Source organism: Dipteris shenzhenensis, chromosome 18, assembly GCF_047967505.1.
Source record: "Dipteris shenzhenensis isolate YYH24624 ecotype China chromosome 18, Dip_SZ_1.0, whole genome shotgun sequence".
Lineage (NCBI taxonomy): Eukaryota > Viridiplantae > Streptophyta > Polypodiopsida > Gleicheniales > Dipteridaceae > Dipteris > Dipteris shenzhenensis.
This window is the reverse complement of record NC_141613.1, coordinates 7,604,667-7,623,032: the sequence shown is the minus strand read 5'-3', so window position 1 is coordinate 7,623,032 and position 18,366 is coordinate 7,604,667. Positions and strand designations below refer to the sequence as shown.

The 18,366-nt window shown below is 39.6% G+C and overlaps 1 protein-coding gene across 1 annotated transcript; it reads right to left on the bottom strand.

Moving 5' to 3' along the window:
* Positions 1-9,658: 9,658 nt before the first annotated feature.
* On the bottom strand, positions 9,659-10,458 carry LOC147890752 (uncharacterized). Its single transcript, XM_087389089.1, has 2 exons — positions 10,102-10,458; positions 9,659-9,782 (listed from the first exon to the last, which is right to left on the bottom strand). The coding sequence occupies exons 1-2, from the start codon at positions 10,370-10,372 to the stop codon at positions 9,691-9,693; spliced, it is 363 nt and encodes a 120-aa protein (XP_087245215.1). The 5' UTR covers positions 10,373-10,458; the 3' UTR covers positions 9,659-9,690.
* Between the last annotated feature and the right edge of the window lie 7,908 nt (positions 10,459-18,366).

The window sequence follows — 18,366 nt, the reverse complement described above, 5'->3', positions numbered from 1 at the left end:
CTGCCTCTTAATCCCATGACTTTTGCAGCAACTTTCGAATTCACTTGATGTGAACTCACCACCTCTGTTTGATCTCAACTTCTTCACCTTCCTCCCCGTTTCTTTCTCGACCATTACATGCCATTCTTTGAACTTACTAAAAGCTACAAGCTTCACATACATCGGGCAGATTTGTAATTTCTGGTAGGTCTGCAATCATTCCACTTTTATGCTTTAAAGAACTAAGGTTTAGATGACCAAACCTCTCATGCCACAGCTTAGTGTTGCTCACATCAGCTCGAGCACTGAAAGCTAAGAGTTCGTAGATGTTGTTATGCCATGTACCTTTACCAATGACCTTCCCTTGAAGATCCAAAATATGTGTGCCATTTTTATCGAATTGAACTTTGAGGTCCCGATCCGTGATCGAAGAAATCGTCAAGAAGTTCCTCTTGATATCTGGCACATAAAGAACATCAGACAACTATTTTACAACTCCATCTGACTTGAGAGCAATCATATCTTTTCCATTTGCTGGACATTTTGCATCATTGTCGACTGCTACTAGGATGTCATTCCCTACCGGATGTAGAGAGGTATACCAATCCTTCCGACTGGTCATGTGGCGCAATGCACCACTGTCAATAATCCAAGGTTCATCCACAGGTACATGAACTACCTCCGTGCAAATCTCCTCAATTGCTATGAACAGCTCTACTGGTACAGCCTACGTGCTGTTGCTGGACTCTTTCTTTACTCCGTTCTTCTCATCTGCAATCTTCTTCTGGCACTCATTCTACGTGTGCCCTGCCTTGTTGCAATAGAAGCACTTGATCTTCTTCTTTCTCTTTTTATCATCAGAAGAAGATGGGTTACCAGAGTCCTTACCCTTACCTTTCTTTGATCCAACCCAGAAATCCGAATCTTCTCCAATCCTCATCTTTTGACATTGAAATCCTCAAAGTTGAGGGGCGGATTTTTGTTCTACATATTCAGTGCCGTAACAAGACCGTCGTACTTTGGTGGGAGAATCCGTATGCACCTACGTGCTAGATTCTCGCTAGTGATGGTGATGCTAATCGCAGTCATCTGATCGTGCAGATTCTTCACCCTGGTGATGAACTTCTCTGCCATTTCAGACTTCTACAATTTCTCATTCATGAGTTGAGTCGCCAGATTCTGAATCCGTGTCTGATTCGTGGTCTTGTATTGATTTTTCAAGACCGTCCATGCCTCCTCCACTGTGGTGAGATGTTGAATTAATGCCATGACAGAATCACTTACACTGCAGACAATAGAACACAATGCAACTGCATTTCTTCTTGTCCATGCGAGAATCTCATCCTCAGTTGGTACTATCTGTTGTGCTGCATTGGCTGGATTCGGTCTCGCAACCGGCTTCAGGTCCACCCCAGTAGCAGTATCCCAAAGCTCGTATGCGCTTAGGATGGTCTTCATCTTGAACTTCCAGAGTGGATAGTTAGTGCCGTCCAACTTTTCGCTTTTGCCAAACGGTGGGATTCGCAGTCTTGTAGGCTAGGCCATCTCTCACAATCTGCTCGCAAATAGAAACACACTACCAAATCTTCTTGCTAGAGCCCAAGCTCTGATACCATGTAAGAAAATAATACAACATCTGTGCTCAACATATAACACGGTCTCGTATGCAAGAGAGAAAAGCAGATAGTATGGAGAATCAAAAATATTATTATTGTAAAACTGATACAATAGATGGCGCTGCCTCCTAACCGTGCACTCCTGTGCGAGAAGCTACGATGGCATGTTAGAAACAGTAGAGGGCGGAGGCTGGATGCTAAGGAATCAGGGTTGTTGTAGCCAATAATGAATATGGGCTTCACAGGCTTGCTCTTATATAGCCACTAGTCGTAGTCGGTTAGACCCAATTGGGAGACCGACCGAGTACACCCAAAACGGTGGACTAGAGGTTAGTCTCGAAGTAGGCCACCGACCACACGTTAGAACCGTGGCGCAGAATAGAGCAACTAACCTACGGACTCATTCTGCCCAGAGCCATCCGGGATCATCTGGGGCTCCAAACGAGCCCTGCAACCCGAGAGTGGGCTACCTCGAGAAATGCTCCACCTACCCTCAATGCGGTCAGGCATGGGATGCCTTCCCACACTTGCATGTAGCCTAGTTGCAGTGTGCCAACTCTATCTGAAGCTTTCTAGCCATCAAGCCACACATGGCCCCCATCTAGTGTCCAAACCAGGACCTACCGGATAACCAAGCTACTCAAATCCTTCTCCTCATATGGGGGGCTTACAAGTAGAGTTAGTTGGTTCTCGCATAGTTACACAAGAGTGGAGCATTGATATGTAACACAATGTTAAACCCCTCCCAATAATTCGATCTTGGAATCACAAATTAAACATTTTCCACTTAGCTCCCCGCCTCGGGTGAGTCACAACCCTAGAGATATTTAAATAGGCTTTATAGAGGTAGGCAAGCTAGTTGACACTTGGAAAGAGGAGGTGGAGAACGAGAAAGAGATTGTGACACCAATTGAAGAAGTCCAAACTCAAATTTTTTTGCAAAATATTTCCGAAGGACTTAGATGGTGCTAATGGTAGAATACGAGTTTTTGGATTTCTTCAATGTGTTTGTGAACATGTATGTTTTAACTACGAGTTTTTGGATTTCTTCAATGTGTTTGTGAACATGTATGTTTTAACTAGGGGTGTTTGACACATTGTAGTCGGCTAATTCTTCTAAACAAGTTTACTTCATTGTTTTGAAAATTTTTTTCTATTTTATCTCTAATTATGAACAAAGGTGTGTAATATTTATGTGCCTTGTGCAGGTAGGATGTACCATGTTAGAAAAGCTTTCTAATATTTATGTGCCCTTTGTAAGCAAGATGTATCCAGTTAGCAAAGCTCTGTAATATTTATCTGCCCTGTGCAAGTAGTATGTACCATGTGGACAAAGTTTTATAATATTTAGGTTCACTTGCAAGTAGGTTCTAGCATGTTTATATGCCCTATGAAGAAGTCCCCTTTGGACCCAAATGAGCAAAAGACCATACTAGGTGCAATATTTACTATAGGTACCAAAAGTAACATCCAAGAGAAATAGAAAGGTCAAGTTGATTAGGGGAACAAATTTAAACTTCAAGAATACAAAAAATCATTAGAAATTTTGTGATATGGTGGAGGTCCATGTTACTTTTATAGCATGAAGTAGGCAAAATGCATGTTTGTCTTTTTTGACTATCTGAAATATGGCCTTTTTTGAGAAAGTTGTTTTGAGAAATTTAAGAGAAGTCTTAAAGTAGGACACCAATGTTACATACTTGGACAAAATAGATGTCACACCCTTCCAACATGGTGGGTTCCTTATTTGGGCAATACTTTGTATTATTGGGGAAATTTTGAGCCACTTCCAACTTCATTGATCCATGCATGGGGGATGCCCAGTAGCCCCTTAGTTATGTGATATCACCACAAAACCTTTTCTTAAGACTTTGCAACAAAATTAGTAAGCTGGATGAATCAGGTAGAGGAAGCACTTGCAGGAGCTTCCGACGCTAATTTTCAAGGAGTGGACATGTCAACGATATTGCTGGCATAATTTCTGTGGTCTCCGATTTGGGCATGTAGACTTGCATGAGATCTTTTTGAGGCTCTCTCCCTCCATTTTGACGCCATAGTGCAGTCTCTCTCTCATTTGGCGACATTTTTTCGGGACTCATTGCAACAAGAGACAGGTTGATGGGTGATGCTGATTTTTCACAAAAAAAATGGGTTCATCAACGATAATCAAGATGGATTTTGGCGTTCAGAGGGTCGCCATCACTATCGCAATCTCCATTCTTTTCTATGCGCATTGCATGTATAGTTTCTCTTATTTCAAGAAAAACCATCTAAGGTTTTAAATCCTTAGGAAAGCACATCATCACTCTCTCTTTTTACACTTCTCACCCAAGGTCCAAAAATCCTTTTTGACCCCCTCTTTCTCCCAAGCTTCTAAGATCCTTTTCAACCCCTTTTTCCAATCTCTTTAGCCTTGCCATAATTAAAAGAAGAGCATCAGACTTCAAGATAGAAGAAAGCAAAAGAAGTGGAATCGAAAGGATCATAAATTAAAAGAAAGTCGTGGTTCAAAGAAAGCGTGAAGATGAATCCAAGACCGAATCCAAACCATTGAACACATACCATGGAACTCTAGAAAGATATGAAATGGTTAGGCAGAGCGAGGAAAGGGCCAGAAAAGGAAAATCTACACGAGGGAGTACAAAACAAAACTCAGGAGGATAATGTGGAAATGGAAGACATACAGTACAGTGATTATGGAATTCTGTATGCAGAATTCATTAAACTTGAAACTAGTACACAAAACGTTGAAACCCATTTAGGAACTATTAATGATTCATTGAAGTCCTTATCTGAAGCCATAACCAAGTTATCCGATTCTCAATCGGTAACTCCTATGGAATATTCACCGTGACTCCTCCTGATCAAGTTGAGAGGTCCACTTACAGAAACCTATAATATACTTAAGGATTTGAAACCAACAATTTTCAATGGGTATGAAAAGGAGCGTAATAAAGATGCGATTAACACGTTCTTGTGAAAATGGCAATACTTCATCGACTCAGCAATACCCCTCCTAAAAGTCAAGTCATGGAAGCAAGTCTTTCCCTTGGAAACAAGGCCTATAAGTAGTGGATGAGCCAAGAGAAAATGGTAGAATTCCTAGGTATTGGACTGAGTTTGAACAAGCCGTCTTAAAAGAGACCGAAAAATGAATTAGAAAGAGCATGGGAGGCTTGGGACAATTGCACTATGGGTAAAAACACTCTAGTCAAGTATGTAACGAATTATAAGGAGGCAGTCCTTAAGCTGAAGGGGATTGACAAATTCCAAAAGATAAGGGGTTTTGTTAGAGGTCTAAAAGACACTTTTAAGGTTGAGGTGAGAAGAAATTCTCCCAAAACCTTTGAAGAAGCAATTAAGTATGCCCAAATATACAACGATACGATGGGGAGATCCAAAACTGGAACTTCGGAACAAACAGGTTTTGTTCCTAAGTTCAACAAATTTGCCAATTTGAAAAGGAAGAGGCACTTTAAGAAGGCGGCTTCGTAGGCATCACCTAAGAAACCTCAAACACGAAATTATCCTCTCTTGAAGAAAGAGGATTATGAAAGGGCCAAGTAGGAAAAACTTTGCTTCAAATGTTTGGGCAAAGTCCATGCTGCTTGGAACTCCCCTAAAAATAAACAAGCGGGAGCTAAAGCCCTAAATAGACCTCCACAAAAACAAGTACATGCGGTGCAGGCGTTGTTGCTTAATGGTACTAAAAAGTACATTGAGGTAGAGGTCTATCATGAGGATAGCACCCACATGTGATGTCTAACATCAACAATGTGCCAGCCCACCTTAGGTCCTCGTGATTTAATGAGGATGCATGGAAAATTAAAGGGACAAAAGGTAAGATTGATGTGGTTGATGATAGTGCAACACATAATTTCTTGAACTACTCGTTAGTTAAGAAATTAAAATTGCCTGAGAGTCCAAGTGCCCATAAATATATGGTCTTCTTTGGCGAAGGGCATTGATAAAAAGGTTTGGGACACCATGATACATGGTGCAGAGGTGAATATTCAAGGCTATCAGGATGCCTTGGGTTTCCAAATTATGCATCCGAATCGAACCGATGTTGTTCTTGGTCGGGAATGGTTGTATGGTCTTGGGCATAGCTTACAACGGAGTTATCTTAATAAGTCCATTATGTTTGGAAAAGATGGTATAGTCTTCCAGATTCAAGGAGAACATAATGTGCCCAACTCTCCTCTTATTTGCTCAATGGAATTGGAACGACTACTACACCAAGAAGAATGTGAGGTATGTCTCTGTGAAATTACTTTTATTGGTGATTTTATGTTTTCTGCATATCGAAAAGAATTAATATTGTTTTTGATAATGTTAAAAAGTATAAATATTCTTTCAATGATTTAATATTTGAATTTAAAGATGTCTTTTCGTCTGATTTACCTGATAGTTTACCCCCTGAGAGAGAAATAGATCGTAAAATAGACTTGATTCCTGGATCCACCCCTGTTTGCAAACCTGGGCCGAGATATAGGCTTAATTAAACGAAGGAACTCGAGGTCGAAAGACAATTAATTGAATACCTTAGGAAGGGCCAAATCCAACCAAGTAGCTCACCTTGGTTTGCACCATTTTTACTGGTAAAGAAAAAGGATGGTATTATGTGTTTATGCATAAATTACCGAGAGCATTAAATAAAATCACCATTAAAAAATAATTATCCGATGCCTCGCATTGATGAGCTCTTTGATCAATCGCAAGGGCAAAATATTTTACTAAAATTGATTTAAGATCAAGATATCACCAAGTACCAATTAGAGAAGAGAATATCCCTAAGACATCATTTCGTACTAGGTATGGGCAGTATCAGTTTAAAGTAATGCCATTTGGATTAACAAATGCGCTAGCAACTTTCATGACACTTATGAATAGTGTCTGAAGGCCATATTTAGGAAAATTTAATGTAGTATTTTTAGATGATATCCTTGTTGATACTAAGACCAAGAAAAAGCATTTGGAACATTTGCAAAAAGTGTTTTAGCAGCTTAGAGATAATCAACTTTTGGCTAAAGAATCCATATGTGAATTCTTTGCAAAAGAACTAAAGTACTTTGGACATATAATATTCCAAGAAGGGGTTCATTTGGATCCTGAAAAAGTAAGGGCCATATTGGAATGGCCACATCCTACAAACCTAGAAGAATTACAAATATTCTTAGGTTTATCTGGAGGGGGCACAACTGTGTGTAGGTAATTGTTGACCGGTTGACCAAGATGGCTCATCTTATTCCTACTAATGAAGATGTTAAAACTCTGGAACTAGCTAGGCTATTTGTGGAGCATATTTATAAATTGTATGGGCTACCAGCGTCGTATTGTTAGTGACTGGGATAGCAAATTTAACAGCCATTTTTGGAGGGCTGTGTTTATAAGGTAGAAACTTCATTGAATATGAGCACTACAGATCATCCACAGAGTGATGGTCGAACTGAAATGGCCAATCAGATCATTGAAGATATGCTTCGAGCATATGTAAGTAAACGGCACACTAATTGGGAATAGTATTTGCCCATATTAGAATTTTCATATAACAGTGCTGCCAAACAATTCGCAACAGGTTTTAGTCCATTCATGATGATGTATGGATTTCAACCAAGAGCCCCAATGGCAGTGGGACTCAAAAAAGAGAGTGGGTTCAAGCTGCCAAAGACTTTCATGAAGATATGAATCAAATGCTTAAGTTAGCTAAAGATAGCATCAGAAGAGCTCAAGATAGAGTAAGAAGTTATGCTAACTCTCACCATGGAAGGTTCGAGTTTCAAGTAAATGAGAAAGTCTATCTTAAGGTACCTGAATCTTCAGAATTGTTAAACACAGGTAAATGCCCAAAGGGATGTAGAGGGCATTCAGTTTTTCATGTTAGTAGGCTAAAAAGGAAGTTAGGAGATGATGACGATCTCATAGGAAATGAAGTCTTAGTTGAACTCATTGAACCTGCGTCTTTACCACATGAACATAAAAGAATTTCAGATACACAAGAAAAAAGAACATGACATACAATATGGCAAGATAGATTTGAAGAGATTCAACTAAAGAGAGTTCAACGTGGGAAAGGGTAAGCAATCTCCGAAGGAGGTTTCCCAATTTTGTTTTCAAGGACATAAACCATTTCTAAGGGGAAGGGAATGTTACGTCAACCATAATCATGAAAGCTTAAGGCTTGGTTATGGCAAGGCGGGAGACCAAGAGGGTTGACAACACTTGCCTTGATTTACTTCATGGTAACACATTCCTACTATAGATCACTAATGAAGTGCACTAGCAATGGGCTACCAATCCAGTCTAGAATCTGAACAATCGATCATTGACAACTACAAACTTGCAATCCTAAACTAAATGCTTAGATAAAAAGGACCTTGGCTTCAAGAATGAACCACATTTGACTCAGAAAGAAGTAATTAATCTAGTAGCATGCAATTTGAGTATTTTAAAGTTGTCAATTAGTTCATAGTGTGAGCCAAATCAAGTACCTAGGAAAACATGGACAATTGATGCCCTTTTTCTTAGTGTGTCAAAGACTATAATGCCAATTGTTTTGGAGATGCCCAATTGTAAGGCATATATAAAGCTCACCATTCTAGTGGGTATGGAAGGTAAGGATCGCATAGCTCCAATCCCAAGGTTGGCTATGGGTTCATGCTCTACTTGGGGATATCAAAGGCTCCAAGGAGTGTAACTTGCAATCCAAAGGACCCAAAATTTTTAGCTCACACACAACTGATGAAGAGGGAAGCATTGGGCATGACGTCAAGAAGGAATTTAAAAATCTCGGTGCTTGGCAAAGTTGCCTTAATTCAAAATGCATTGTAATATGGGACTTGAATGGCTAGGTAAAAAGGGATGCTCTCTTTTGGGCATCATACTATGTAGTGAGTGTATACATACGTATTACCCCTTTGTTAAAAGGGACATACTAGCTCCAACTTACTTTATTCCTATTTGTTTTGGCCTAGGGAGGCTAATTAATCTATGTTCATAGGTTAATTTAAGCTCAATTTATTTTAAACATACCTTAATCTTTTAAGCCTAAGTTTAAGAGGGTGCACATTATATTATGGGCATAGGTAATCTTTTGGTAGATATCCCCAAAGGTTCAAGAAAGGTATTAAACCCACCATCTTGTCTTTCTCACAAGGGAGCCCTATCACTAAGCTATAGTGTGGTATAGCATGCCTATCCCTAATCATAATATTATAAACGATCCCTCTTTCCCCTCCCCCTTTAGGAGGTCCCTTCTTCTTTAACATCCCTTCATAAGTGGTCCTTCCCCCCCTCCCCAATCTCACATGCCTCCCTCTTTAAGTCCCCCTACCCTCCATTATCCTTTAATCGAAACTCCTCTTTATTCCTTGGTTTAATCATGCCCTTGCCCTCTTCGTTTTCACCCTCTTCTTTACTCCACAACTAATTAATAGGAATTTTGATTTAACGTTCTCTAGGGGGACATATTTTTACCCCCTTCTTTTTTTATAAAAATATAAATATTTTCCAAATAAGAACCTTATCCACGTACCATTATATTATGTTATTGAACTTAACTACTTTAGATACATTCAAGTTAACCGGACAACACAATTCCATTTCCATTTCCATTTCTTACAATCACAATAGTAACTTTTTTTCAATAGCTTCCAACGACTACTTGTGTTTATACTTTCAATTTAGTCTTTACCTCTGCAAAATCCTGAGTAAAGTAGCACACTACAAAATTTCAAGCATCTTTACTCCTAGGTGGGAGTAGGCCCTAATTAAATTAATTAAAACGATATTGGAAACATGTGATAGCAATGTGTAATGCTCTTCGATTCTTACGACCTCAAAGTAAAAATACTGCACAAAGCTAAGCTCATGCACTCCAAGTCTTTGAGAAGATTCTCTAGAAGTCGCAAATGCGCTAACCCCCAAGAAGTGCATGTTGTCAGTCACCTAAGGGGGTAATAGTGGATGATTAGCTTTCAAGCTCCATGGATATCCGATTAAAACAGACAGTACAATCTCAAAAAGAATGAGTATCAGAGTTTTACACTGTAACACTGAAAGAAGAAGAGCTTAATTTTGAGCGGGTTGGAATGATCTAGTTTTTTGTTGCCTGGCATGCTTGCGCGCAATCTCCGAGCCTGAGGACGAGCGAGCTGCGCTCTTGCAAACCGTCTCCAGCTTTTGTGTCTGCAATCAACGATCCAGCGATTGTGTGTCAATGCAGTGACTCACGACAGATACTTCCATGAATAACACGGTCCTGTTGCTCGCCTTCAAAGCCACTCTTCTCTACCGAGCTAACTCACTCGATTCAAAACGGCTGTTCTCTACTATCACCCGCTGACACCTGGATGCGAAAGGTGAAGATCGCTTGCTAAGTGGACATGCACATAAGACAACAACAGCCCAACAAAGAAACCCCAATGACAATGCAGAGTCGATCTGATTCACTTGATGCGCTAAATCCAGCATTGCGAAAGGCGAGTTGGGTGCAGGGAAGGACTACCTCTAGCAGCAGCAAGAAGAAAGGTGAGGAAGTCATCGAGCCGTCCGGAAGCAAGCTGCAGGGGAAGGGAAGAGGCTGCGGAGAGCTTAGCAAAGAGGTTTCGGAGGCAACGACGGAGGAGAGGGAGCAAATGGTGGCGGGCGGTGGAGAGGAAGGATTGGAGAGCATCGAGGAGGGAGAGGAAGGAAGCGATTTTCACTTTGTTGCGGGTGCGGGGGAAGGAGAAGGAGGTGGGGGGCTTGGCGAAGGCGGAGAAGGGGGTGCGTTCCATGGAGTCAAGCTCTGAGGAAAGCCATAGATTGGGCGAACTGAAGGCACAAAAACGAAGGACAAAACGAAGAACGCCATAGCCTTGTGTCTTCCCTTCCCTTCCCCGGTTCCAACCTCCTTAGCTTCTCTAGATGCACCCTTACGCCAGTTGTGCTACTCTTGGGACACCCTCACATCACCAACTAACTTCCCTTTCTTTTGGCCTGCCCTCGGCTGATGAGGATTTTTGGAAGAAGCTAAAACAGATTATAGTAATTTCCAAAATTTGGCCACCCCCTTTCTCTCTCTCTCTCTTCTTCTTCTTTCTTCTTTTTCTTCTCTCTCTCTCTCTCTCTCTCGCTCAGCTTTCAATTTGCCAGGGTAGGCCTCTTGAATGTATTCACTTGTTTTTTAAAACTTCGAGATACTTGCAGTCTTACCTTCTACCTTCTAAGATATAGGTGCACACTTACCTTCTCATATCCTCAGATAGCCGTCTCTCATATCAAAACAAACTATTGCATCGTGCACCACTTCCTCTCCTACGCACCCACGCCCAGGCACGTGCCGAGTTGCCCTATAGTCCATGCCTTATTGCTTCTTACGAAGAGTCTCCAATCTCGGTGAATTGCTCCGCCAATCTGACAAATCAAGTAGTCAATAAACAAAACATAAATGTGGAAGTGGAACACCAGAACACGAGTGGCTGGCTAGCATTTTCAAGGGAGACAACAAAAAAAGATTCAAAGCAAACACATATAATGAGAATCTCACGTGGTGCAAAAGATTCAAAGTAAAAAACACCTTAACTACCCAAGTCAAATGGGCTATTCATTTGCAATAATACTGCCTACTAGAAGGTTGCATTTAAAAATGTTATCCTTGCCTCAATGGACTCGCTGGCACTAGCAAGAGATCCATGCACATGATCTTTCTTTTTAAAACCCACACTCCAAACTTCTCATTTTGACAATTGTCTAATCCCCCCCCCAAGTGACTTTAAAAAGTGCGTATCACCATGAGACTTGTTTTGAGAATTCTCTTGCTTCATGTTACCTTTAAAAGATTTCATGAAACTTTGTAAATTCCCCTCACTCTCATTTTCTTGTTCCATTTTGGATTTCCATAAAGCTTTGTAAATTACCCTAGCTCTCATTTTTAAAGTGCATCCTTAAAAACCCCATGCTTTGTCAAATCACATTTTCCACACCCTTTATAAAAACCCAAGCCTTAAAGAAAAAACACATGCACTCATGTTCAAAACTTTAACTCATGCGCACATATACCATAGCTCCATTTCGAGGTACACATGTAAGGGAATCAATCACCATCACATTGATCAGATGATATCGCTCTCCACAGGGTCATGCCATACAAGGGCAACACAACTGTCCCCTCACATTCATAAATGTCAATCTACACTCTTAAAGTCCATGTCCAAAAAGTAAAGAAAGAATAAACGAAATGAAGTTAAAGGGTTATAAGACAATCTATGCATACATGATGGTTTGAAAATAATTTGCCTCTTTCTTTGCCTTAAATATTCTACATATCCAAAAGCTTAAAAAGTACATGTAAGATAGAGGTGATTCATATCATCTTTTTCTATTTATTTTAATTCAACTTCTAAAAAATTTTAAGAGGATTAAAATAACAAGAGGGGTTTTTTATCCAAATTTAGAATAAAATCCATTAGTTCATAAGTAAAGAGGGGTACTTTTATTGGGGGGCAAATTTTGGTTGAGGGGTTTTTAAAATTCCCCTTGAAGGCATATTGGAAGGTTCCATTTCTTCTTCCTTTTCCTAAACTTTGTAATTTCAACGATGCAATATCTAGCTTCTATTCATTATTTAATTTCATGCAATTGAGTATGACTTCTTGTGTGCTCTTAGGATCTTGCCATATGCCACACAATATATGTGATGCATGTAGAGAAGAATAATGGAGAGAATCTATTGAAGAGTGGGAGAGAAGCCAATTGGAAGATATGAAACAACTTGTATTCGTGGAGGACATTTGAGCAAAGCCAACTAGAAGAGATGGGATTGCACCATACACATTTCTAAAGAAGAAGGAGAGATGGGAGTGCACCATACACATTTACAAAGGAGGAGAAGGATCCTTTAGTTTCCATTTAATGAGGGCCCTTTAGCCATCTTTTTGATGCACACTAGAAGGGGGAGAAGAGACGACGATGGCACAAGTAGAAGGACAACTAGAGTATTCAAAAAAGGATCAAGAGATGCAGTGCAAAGAATTATCTTCTTTTGTGCCAATGTGCACCATTTAATCCATGCTCTCCTAGTTGGACTAGCATGTTTGCATCAGGCCCAATGATTGAGGAAGGGCATAAGACATTTTAGAGGACCATAGAAAATGTAGTGCTTGGGAGGGGTCACTCACAAATATGTAAGCATAGCACGTGGGTTCAACAAAAGGGGTTTGTTAAATCTTATTTTTGCACATGTTTTACATATAGAAGGGTACCATTTAAAGGAGGTATTCATAGATTGAATAGAAAAGGGTACATTTTATTCGTGAAAAAATCACAGATAAGGGACTTTTAAATTAGGCCTACGAATGCACATGATATAGAGGATTTACATATAGTGAACCCAGAGATGTAGCAGTTGCAAGACAAGAGTGATGAAGATGGGGCATGATGTATTCTTTGATTTGAGCAAGATGATGCTCAAAAGAAATGGCTTGCACTATAGTTACATGTTTTTTGCAAAACAAGGGAGATACCATCCACGATCCTACTAGAAGAGACAAACCTTGTGGTGGCTAGTGGTGGCTTACCCTTCATGCATGGTGACCTACACATGGCTAATGGTTATTTGGCTTACAAATGGAGGTGGATAAATTCTTGCCTTTGATTGCACCCTCGTTCTCTCGAGATGACAAGTTCATGATGCTCCCGTATGGAGGTCTTAGCTCATTTTTTCTCACACTGTACCATATATGCATGATGGCTCTCTACTAGGTCACTGCTAGGAAGTTTGTGAGGTGCAAACTACATTGAATGTCTTCTTTTATGTATTGAGTACAGGTCCTCCAACAAGCGCTGTAGGGATGAGGTGGGCCCATAATGTCTTTTCTGTCTGAATAATCTTGCATGCAATAAAGTCTTCCTTACTTTCATGCTCTCAGTTAGTCATGGATGATAGTAAACTTGTGTATAGACAATCTTAATCTCTTCAAATCTGGCATGTTTGCCTTAGTTGGATTGTGACAAATGGTGCAATTTTTCTTTGATACCCTTGGGTGTTTACATGCCTAATCATGTAATTTTGAGTTGGAATCTGACATAGTGCATAAGATACAAGGATTTCATTAACGTCTTTACATTTTTGTTAATTGCATCATTCATGACCATCATTTTTTGTACAAATAGTGCAAAAATAACATTATCATGTTGGTAACTTGGAAAAATCATCAGTAAATTGGGATAACCATACTAGTAGTAGTACGCATTATACCAATAGTAATAAGAATAATGCTAGTGGTACATTAGGAAAAATGGGAACTCCTTTTGGGGCCCTAAAAGAAATTCTCTAGTTTCTTATTTTTCTTTGTTCCAAAATCTACAAAAATGAACTGGCATTTGCTCCTATCATACTCTCTTTAAAATGGGTTCTGTGTCATCCTGACTCATGCCAGCAGTAGATTTTCATGTCAGAATCCCATAATTAATGATTAAGAATCTTTGTTTTTAAAAATTTATACCTTTGCATGATAGATAAACATGGACTTAATGTGGTAAATATGGACTTATCATTGTTGACTTATGTAGGCCGCAAGATTCCATGGTGAGAAACTCATAACTAACCTTTAAGAATCTTCGTTTTTTAAATTTTAAACATCCCCGTGAAAGATTAACATGGATTTATCGCAGTTAGTCCATTGCTAAGACTTTGTTTTATAAAAGACTAAAGTTGACAAGGGTGTGAAGCAAAGGGACAATGTTGCTAAAAAAAATCGCAACATGCTACCATGCCACTGAAGAACAACCCAGCAAGAAGAGACTTTACTGCCTCCACATTCCAGCAAGAAGAGACTTTAGAAGAAGAGTATGCACCTGTTCAAAAACGATGGAAGCCTTCAACAAGTAGGTGCAATGTAAAGAGAGAACATGAGGATAGAAGGTGTGTGATGGTATATGCTTCCATCACACCATAAATCGATATACCTGTGCAAAATGATGGAAGGGTCACACATATATGCACATTACATGCTTTATGTAGAATCATTGAGAAGCTAGTATTTTTGGATATTGGCTTTGCCTAAAAGCTTTGTCCTGAAAAGCGTAGGAAGGATGCACTTCAAGCAATCGAGAAAGTATTGTAGGACATTGGTCTCCATGGAGGAGATGTTCATATCACAACAGATCTAAAAAAATCAAAAAATGGAACGAAAGTGGCCATCAAGCCATCTATTGGTGGAGTGAAGGCTAGAAGCTTTTTATCACAGCCACAGGGCAAGAGAAAACAAGGCAGACAATCACGCTATGTTTCAAGAGTGTAGTATGGCATTTGGAGGCACATACACAATGCAATTACAAATCATGAAGTAGGCAAAATTGCACGAACTGTTAAAACAAAAGTATGGAAATCCTTAGATAAGCTTTTCATACTTTTTGACAAAACAAACTTGGACCAAGAACGATCACCGTGCACTAGAGAAGGAACTGAAAACACATTGCATGGTAATTAAATTTCATTCTTTTCTTACTGGCATTTTCTTATGTTATCTCTTAACAACAAAATGTGACTTCTTGTTTATTGTAAATGAAGCATATTATCTTCGACCATCTTCCATATTTTGTAAAAAAATATGGATGCCTTGCAATTTGGTCAATTTAGGGAATGAATAAGTCTCATTACATAGCACGAAATGCATTTTTCTAACATACACAACATTTTGGAGGAGCACAGAAGGCAAATAGACTCAAAGAAGTTTCCCAGTGGTTTCATCGATGTATGCTATGTGTACTCTCTTCATCCTCCTTCTCTGATACTTCCACCTCCACTTGGAGTTCCTCTTGATCCTAGGGCCTCTCATCTGCTTCCTCATCATCTTGCATCTCCAAGCCCTCCTTAGTGTCAGCATGATGGTAGTTCAGGTATAGTACAAACACCAAACATTCCTCCAGAAGTTTGCACTTTCTATTGTGCATGTTGCACTCTGCCTTAACATGCTTTGGCAAACAGTCATATATCTTATGAATGGAAACCCTGAACTTATTATCTGTCAAAAAATCCTTGATTTGGATGTGATACTTATTTCCAATATAGACCCTTCCCTCCCCTATGAGCTTTTGGAAGATGTTGCATTGTTCATCCAGAAATTCAATGTGTTGGTCAACCAAATGTGAATAATCTAGCTCCTTGTTAAACATTTCATAGAAAACATGGAAATCTTGTTGGGCATTGCACTTATGAAGGAAGTCAAAACACAATTCATCACATGTTTTTGTTTCTTCTCTTGCCTTGGAACCTTCCTGGGCATGTGATGATGTCCTTTCCTTGGGGTACTTGATACTCTTGAACCCCTTTTCCTTTTCCCAGCATCATTCAAAACTCTTCGTCAATATCTACTTGTGACTAGACATCAACAAGAGAAAATCAAGACACATAAATTGAGAGTTCAACTCCATTGTCTTTTCTTGTTTCCCTTTACCCTTATCTTTTTGATCTGGCAAAAAAACACATTTCAAAAGCATAACAAACCAATAGAGGGCAGAACCATAACATAAATTGTGTTTAGAGGAGCAACATAACACACTTTAGTAGTTGAGCCCAAGAAAGCGATTTAGCTTATTGGACAAAGACCCAACATGCAAAATCAGTTTCTTAAGCATGCTATTGCTTTATATAGTATCTACATTGCTTTACATACATAGTATCTACATTCAGTCAAAATAAGACCAGAAAAGCAATTTAATTTTGATAGAAAGAGTGATGATTCTACTTGGTATAGGATTTTGGCTAGACACAATCTGAGAGGTGAAACCCAGACTCCTTCTTTGGGATACTCTGCCTAGATCCCTTTGATCTGAAAGGAAATATAAAAGCTGAGATTGCTGAGCCTAGGAGATCATTTAACCCAAGGGAGTTCAACAGTGTGCTTAACAAAGCAATTTTGCTTGTTGGCCATGTCTAGAGAGCCCAAAATCGCCTTCTTAAGCACTTTGTCAAGACTGTGCTTACGAAAGGGATTTTAAGAAATGGAGGCCTGGTCAACAGGCCAGATTGCTTTCTTAAGCACAATTTCAAGATTGTTCTTAAGAAAGCGATTTGGCCTGTTGGCCAGGCCTCCAATCCCTCAAATCATTTTTTAAAGCACAATCCCAGGATTGTGTTAAAAAAGGATTTTGCCTATTGCCAGGCATTTTAAAAAAAAATTTGCACTCTTGCAAACATTGGGTTAGTGCATACCTCCTAGGTGCCGCTCTATTCCCAGGTCGGCCAAATATGTTTGCTGTTGTAATTTGAGAATGGAGATGGAAGACGAGCAGAGTACGGTGTTGTTGTAGGCAGTCGGAAAAGCAGCATACATCATGGAGAAGAGGAGAGTACGGATGTTCTATAGGAGGTTGAAAGGAAGAACGCAAGAGGGCAAGCAAGAATTGGAGAGTGGGAGGCATTCGGTAAACTTTTCTAGCCTTGTATATGCATGGGCACAACTTCCAATGTCAATGCTATTGTTGTTGATGGGCATGATTCTTAGCCTTCTATTTATGGCACATGTGTACATTTATTCCAAGGTGGCTTGACTATTTTGGGAGGTCGATGCATATACCTCTGCTGGTACCTCAGTCATCTGCTTTTTGGAGCTCTCTATTGTCTCAAACCATTGCTCCCACTCCAATCCACTCTGTCCTATCCTACCTCGTTCTATCGCATGCACTCCACATCCATTAACCACACTCTCTCCACGCTATAGAAACTGACCTGCAGGCTTGGTATAATGAAGTCCCCCCCTATCCTGAATATACTTTTTTTCTGCATCCCTTAGATAGTAAAGTGTGCTCAAGCAAGTGATTTGAGCTGTTGGGCCAGGCTCCAACACTCCAAATCGCTTTCTTATGCACAAATCAAAATTTTCTTTGGACAGAGCACAAAATGCACATGTGCTTGTTGGAATCTGCTAGATTATATTGGAAATGTGCTAGTAAAGTGTGCTCAAGGAAGAAAGTGATTTGAGCTGTTGGGCCAGGCTCCAACACTCCAAATCACTTTCTTAAGTACAAATCAAAATTTTCTTTAGATAAAGCACAAAATGCACAGGTGTTTGGAATCTGGTAGATTATATTATAAATGTGCTAGTAAAGTGTTCTCAAGAAAGTGATTTGAGCTGTTGGGCCAACACTCCAAATTGCTTTCTTAAGCACAAATCAAAATTTCCTTTGGACAGGGCACAAAATGTACATGTGTTTAGAATCTGGTAGATTATATTGGAAATGTGCTAAAGAAAGAGATTTGGTATGTTGGTCCTGCTACCAACTCTGCAAAGCTTTACAAATTCTGATATGTTGGAATATAGCAAAAGGATTATTGTCATCCATAGACTATATATGTCTCTTGTAGAAACGGCTGTTTTGCAGGGGTTGTTTGTTCTTGTAGATATGCTAGGAATCTGACAAGCATCAACTTGGAACTCTTTATTGTTCTAGAATGCATTGTCAAAATGAAACATAGTGGAAAGGAAGAGTGAAAAGTTGTTGCCACATTGGGTTTGTTGATGTGCTGTTTGTAAATATTGCTTGTATGTATTGTGGAAAACCCCTAGATGCATGTCCCCATGTCCAATTGATTTATTATTGCATTCCCAAGGACCAAAACACTACCGCCCAATGTGTTATACATCTTGCTAGTCATTTCCATCCTTATCACAAGGTACTAGTAGGGCTAATGTGGAAACAATAAAACAAATGTTGGTTTCACATGCGAAGCTAAATGCTTTTATCACTCGAACGTAGCTAGAGAAAATTGTTGGGAGAGATTTGTTTT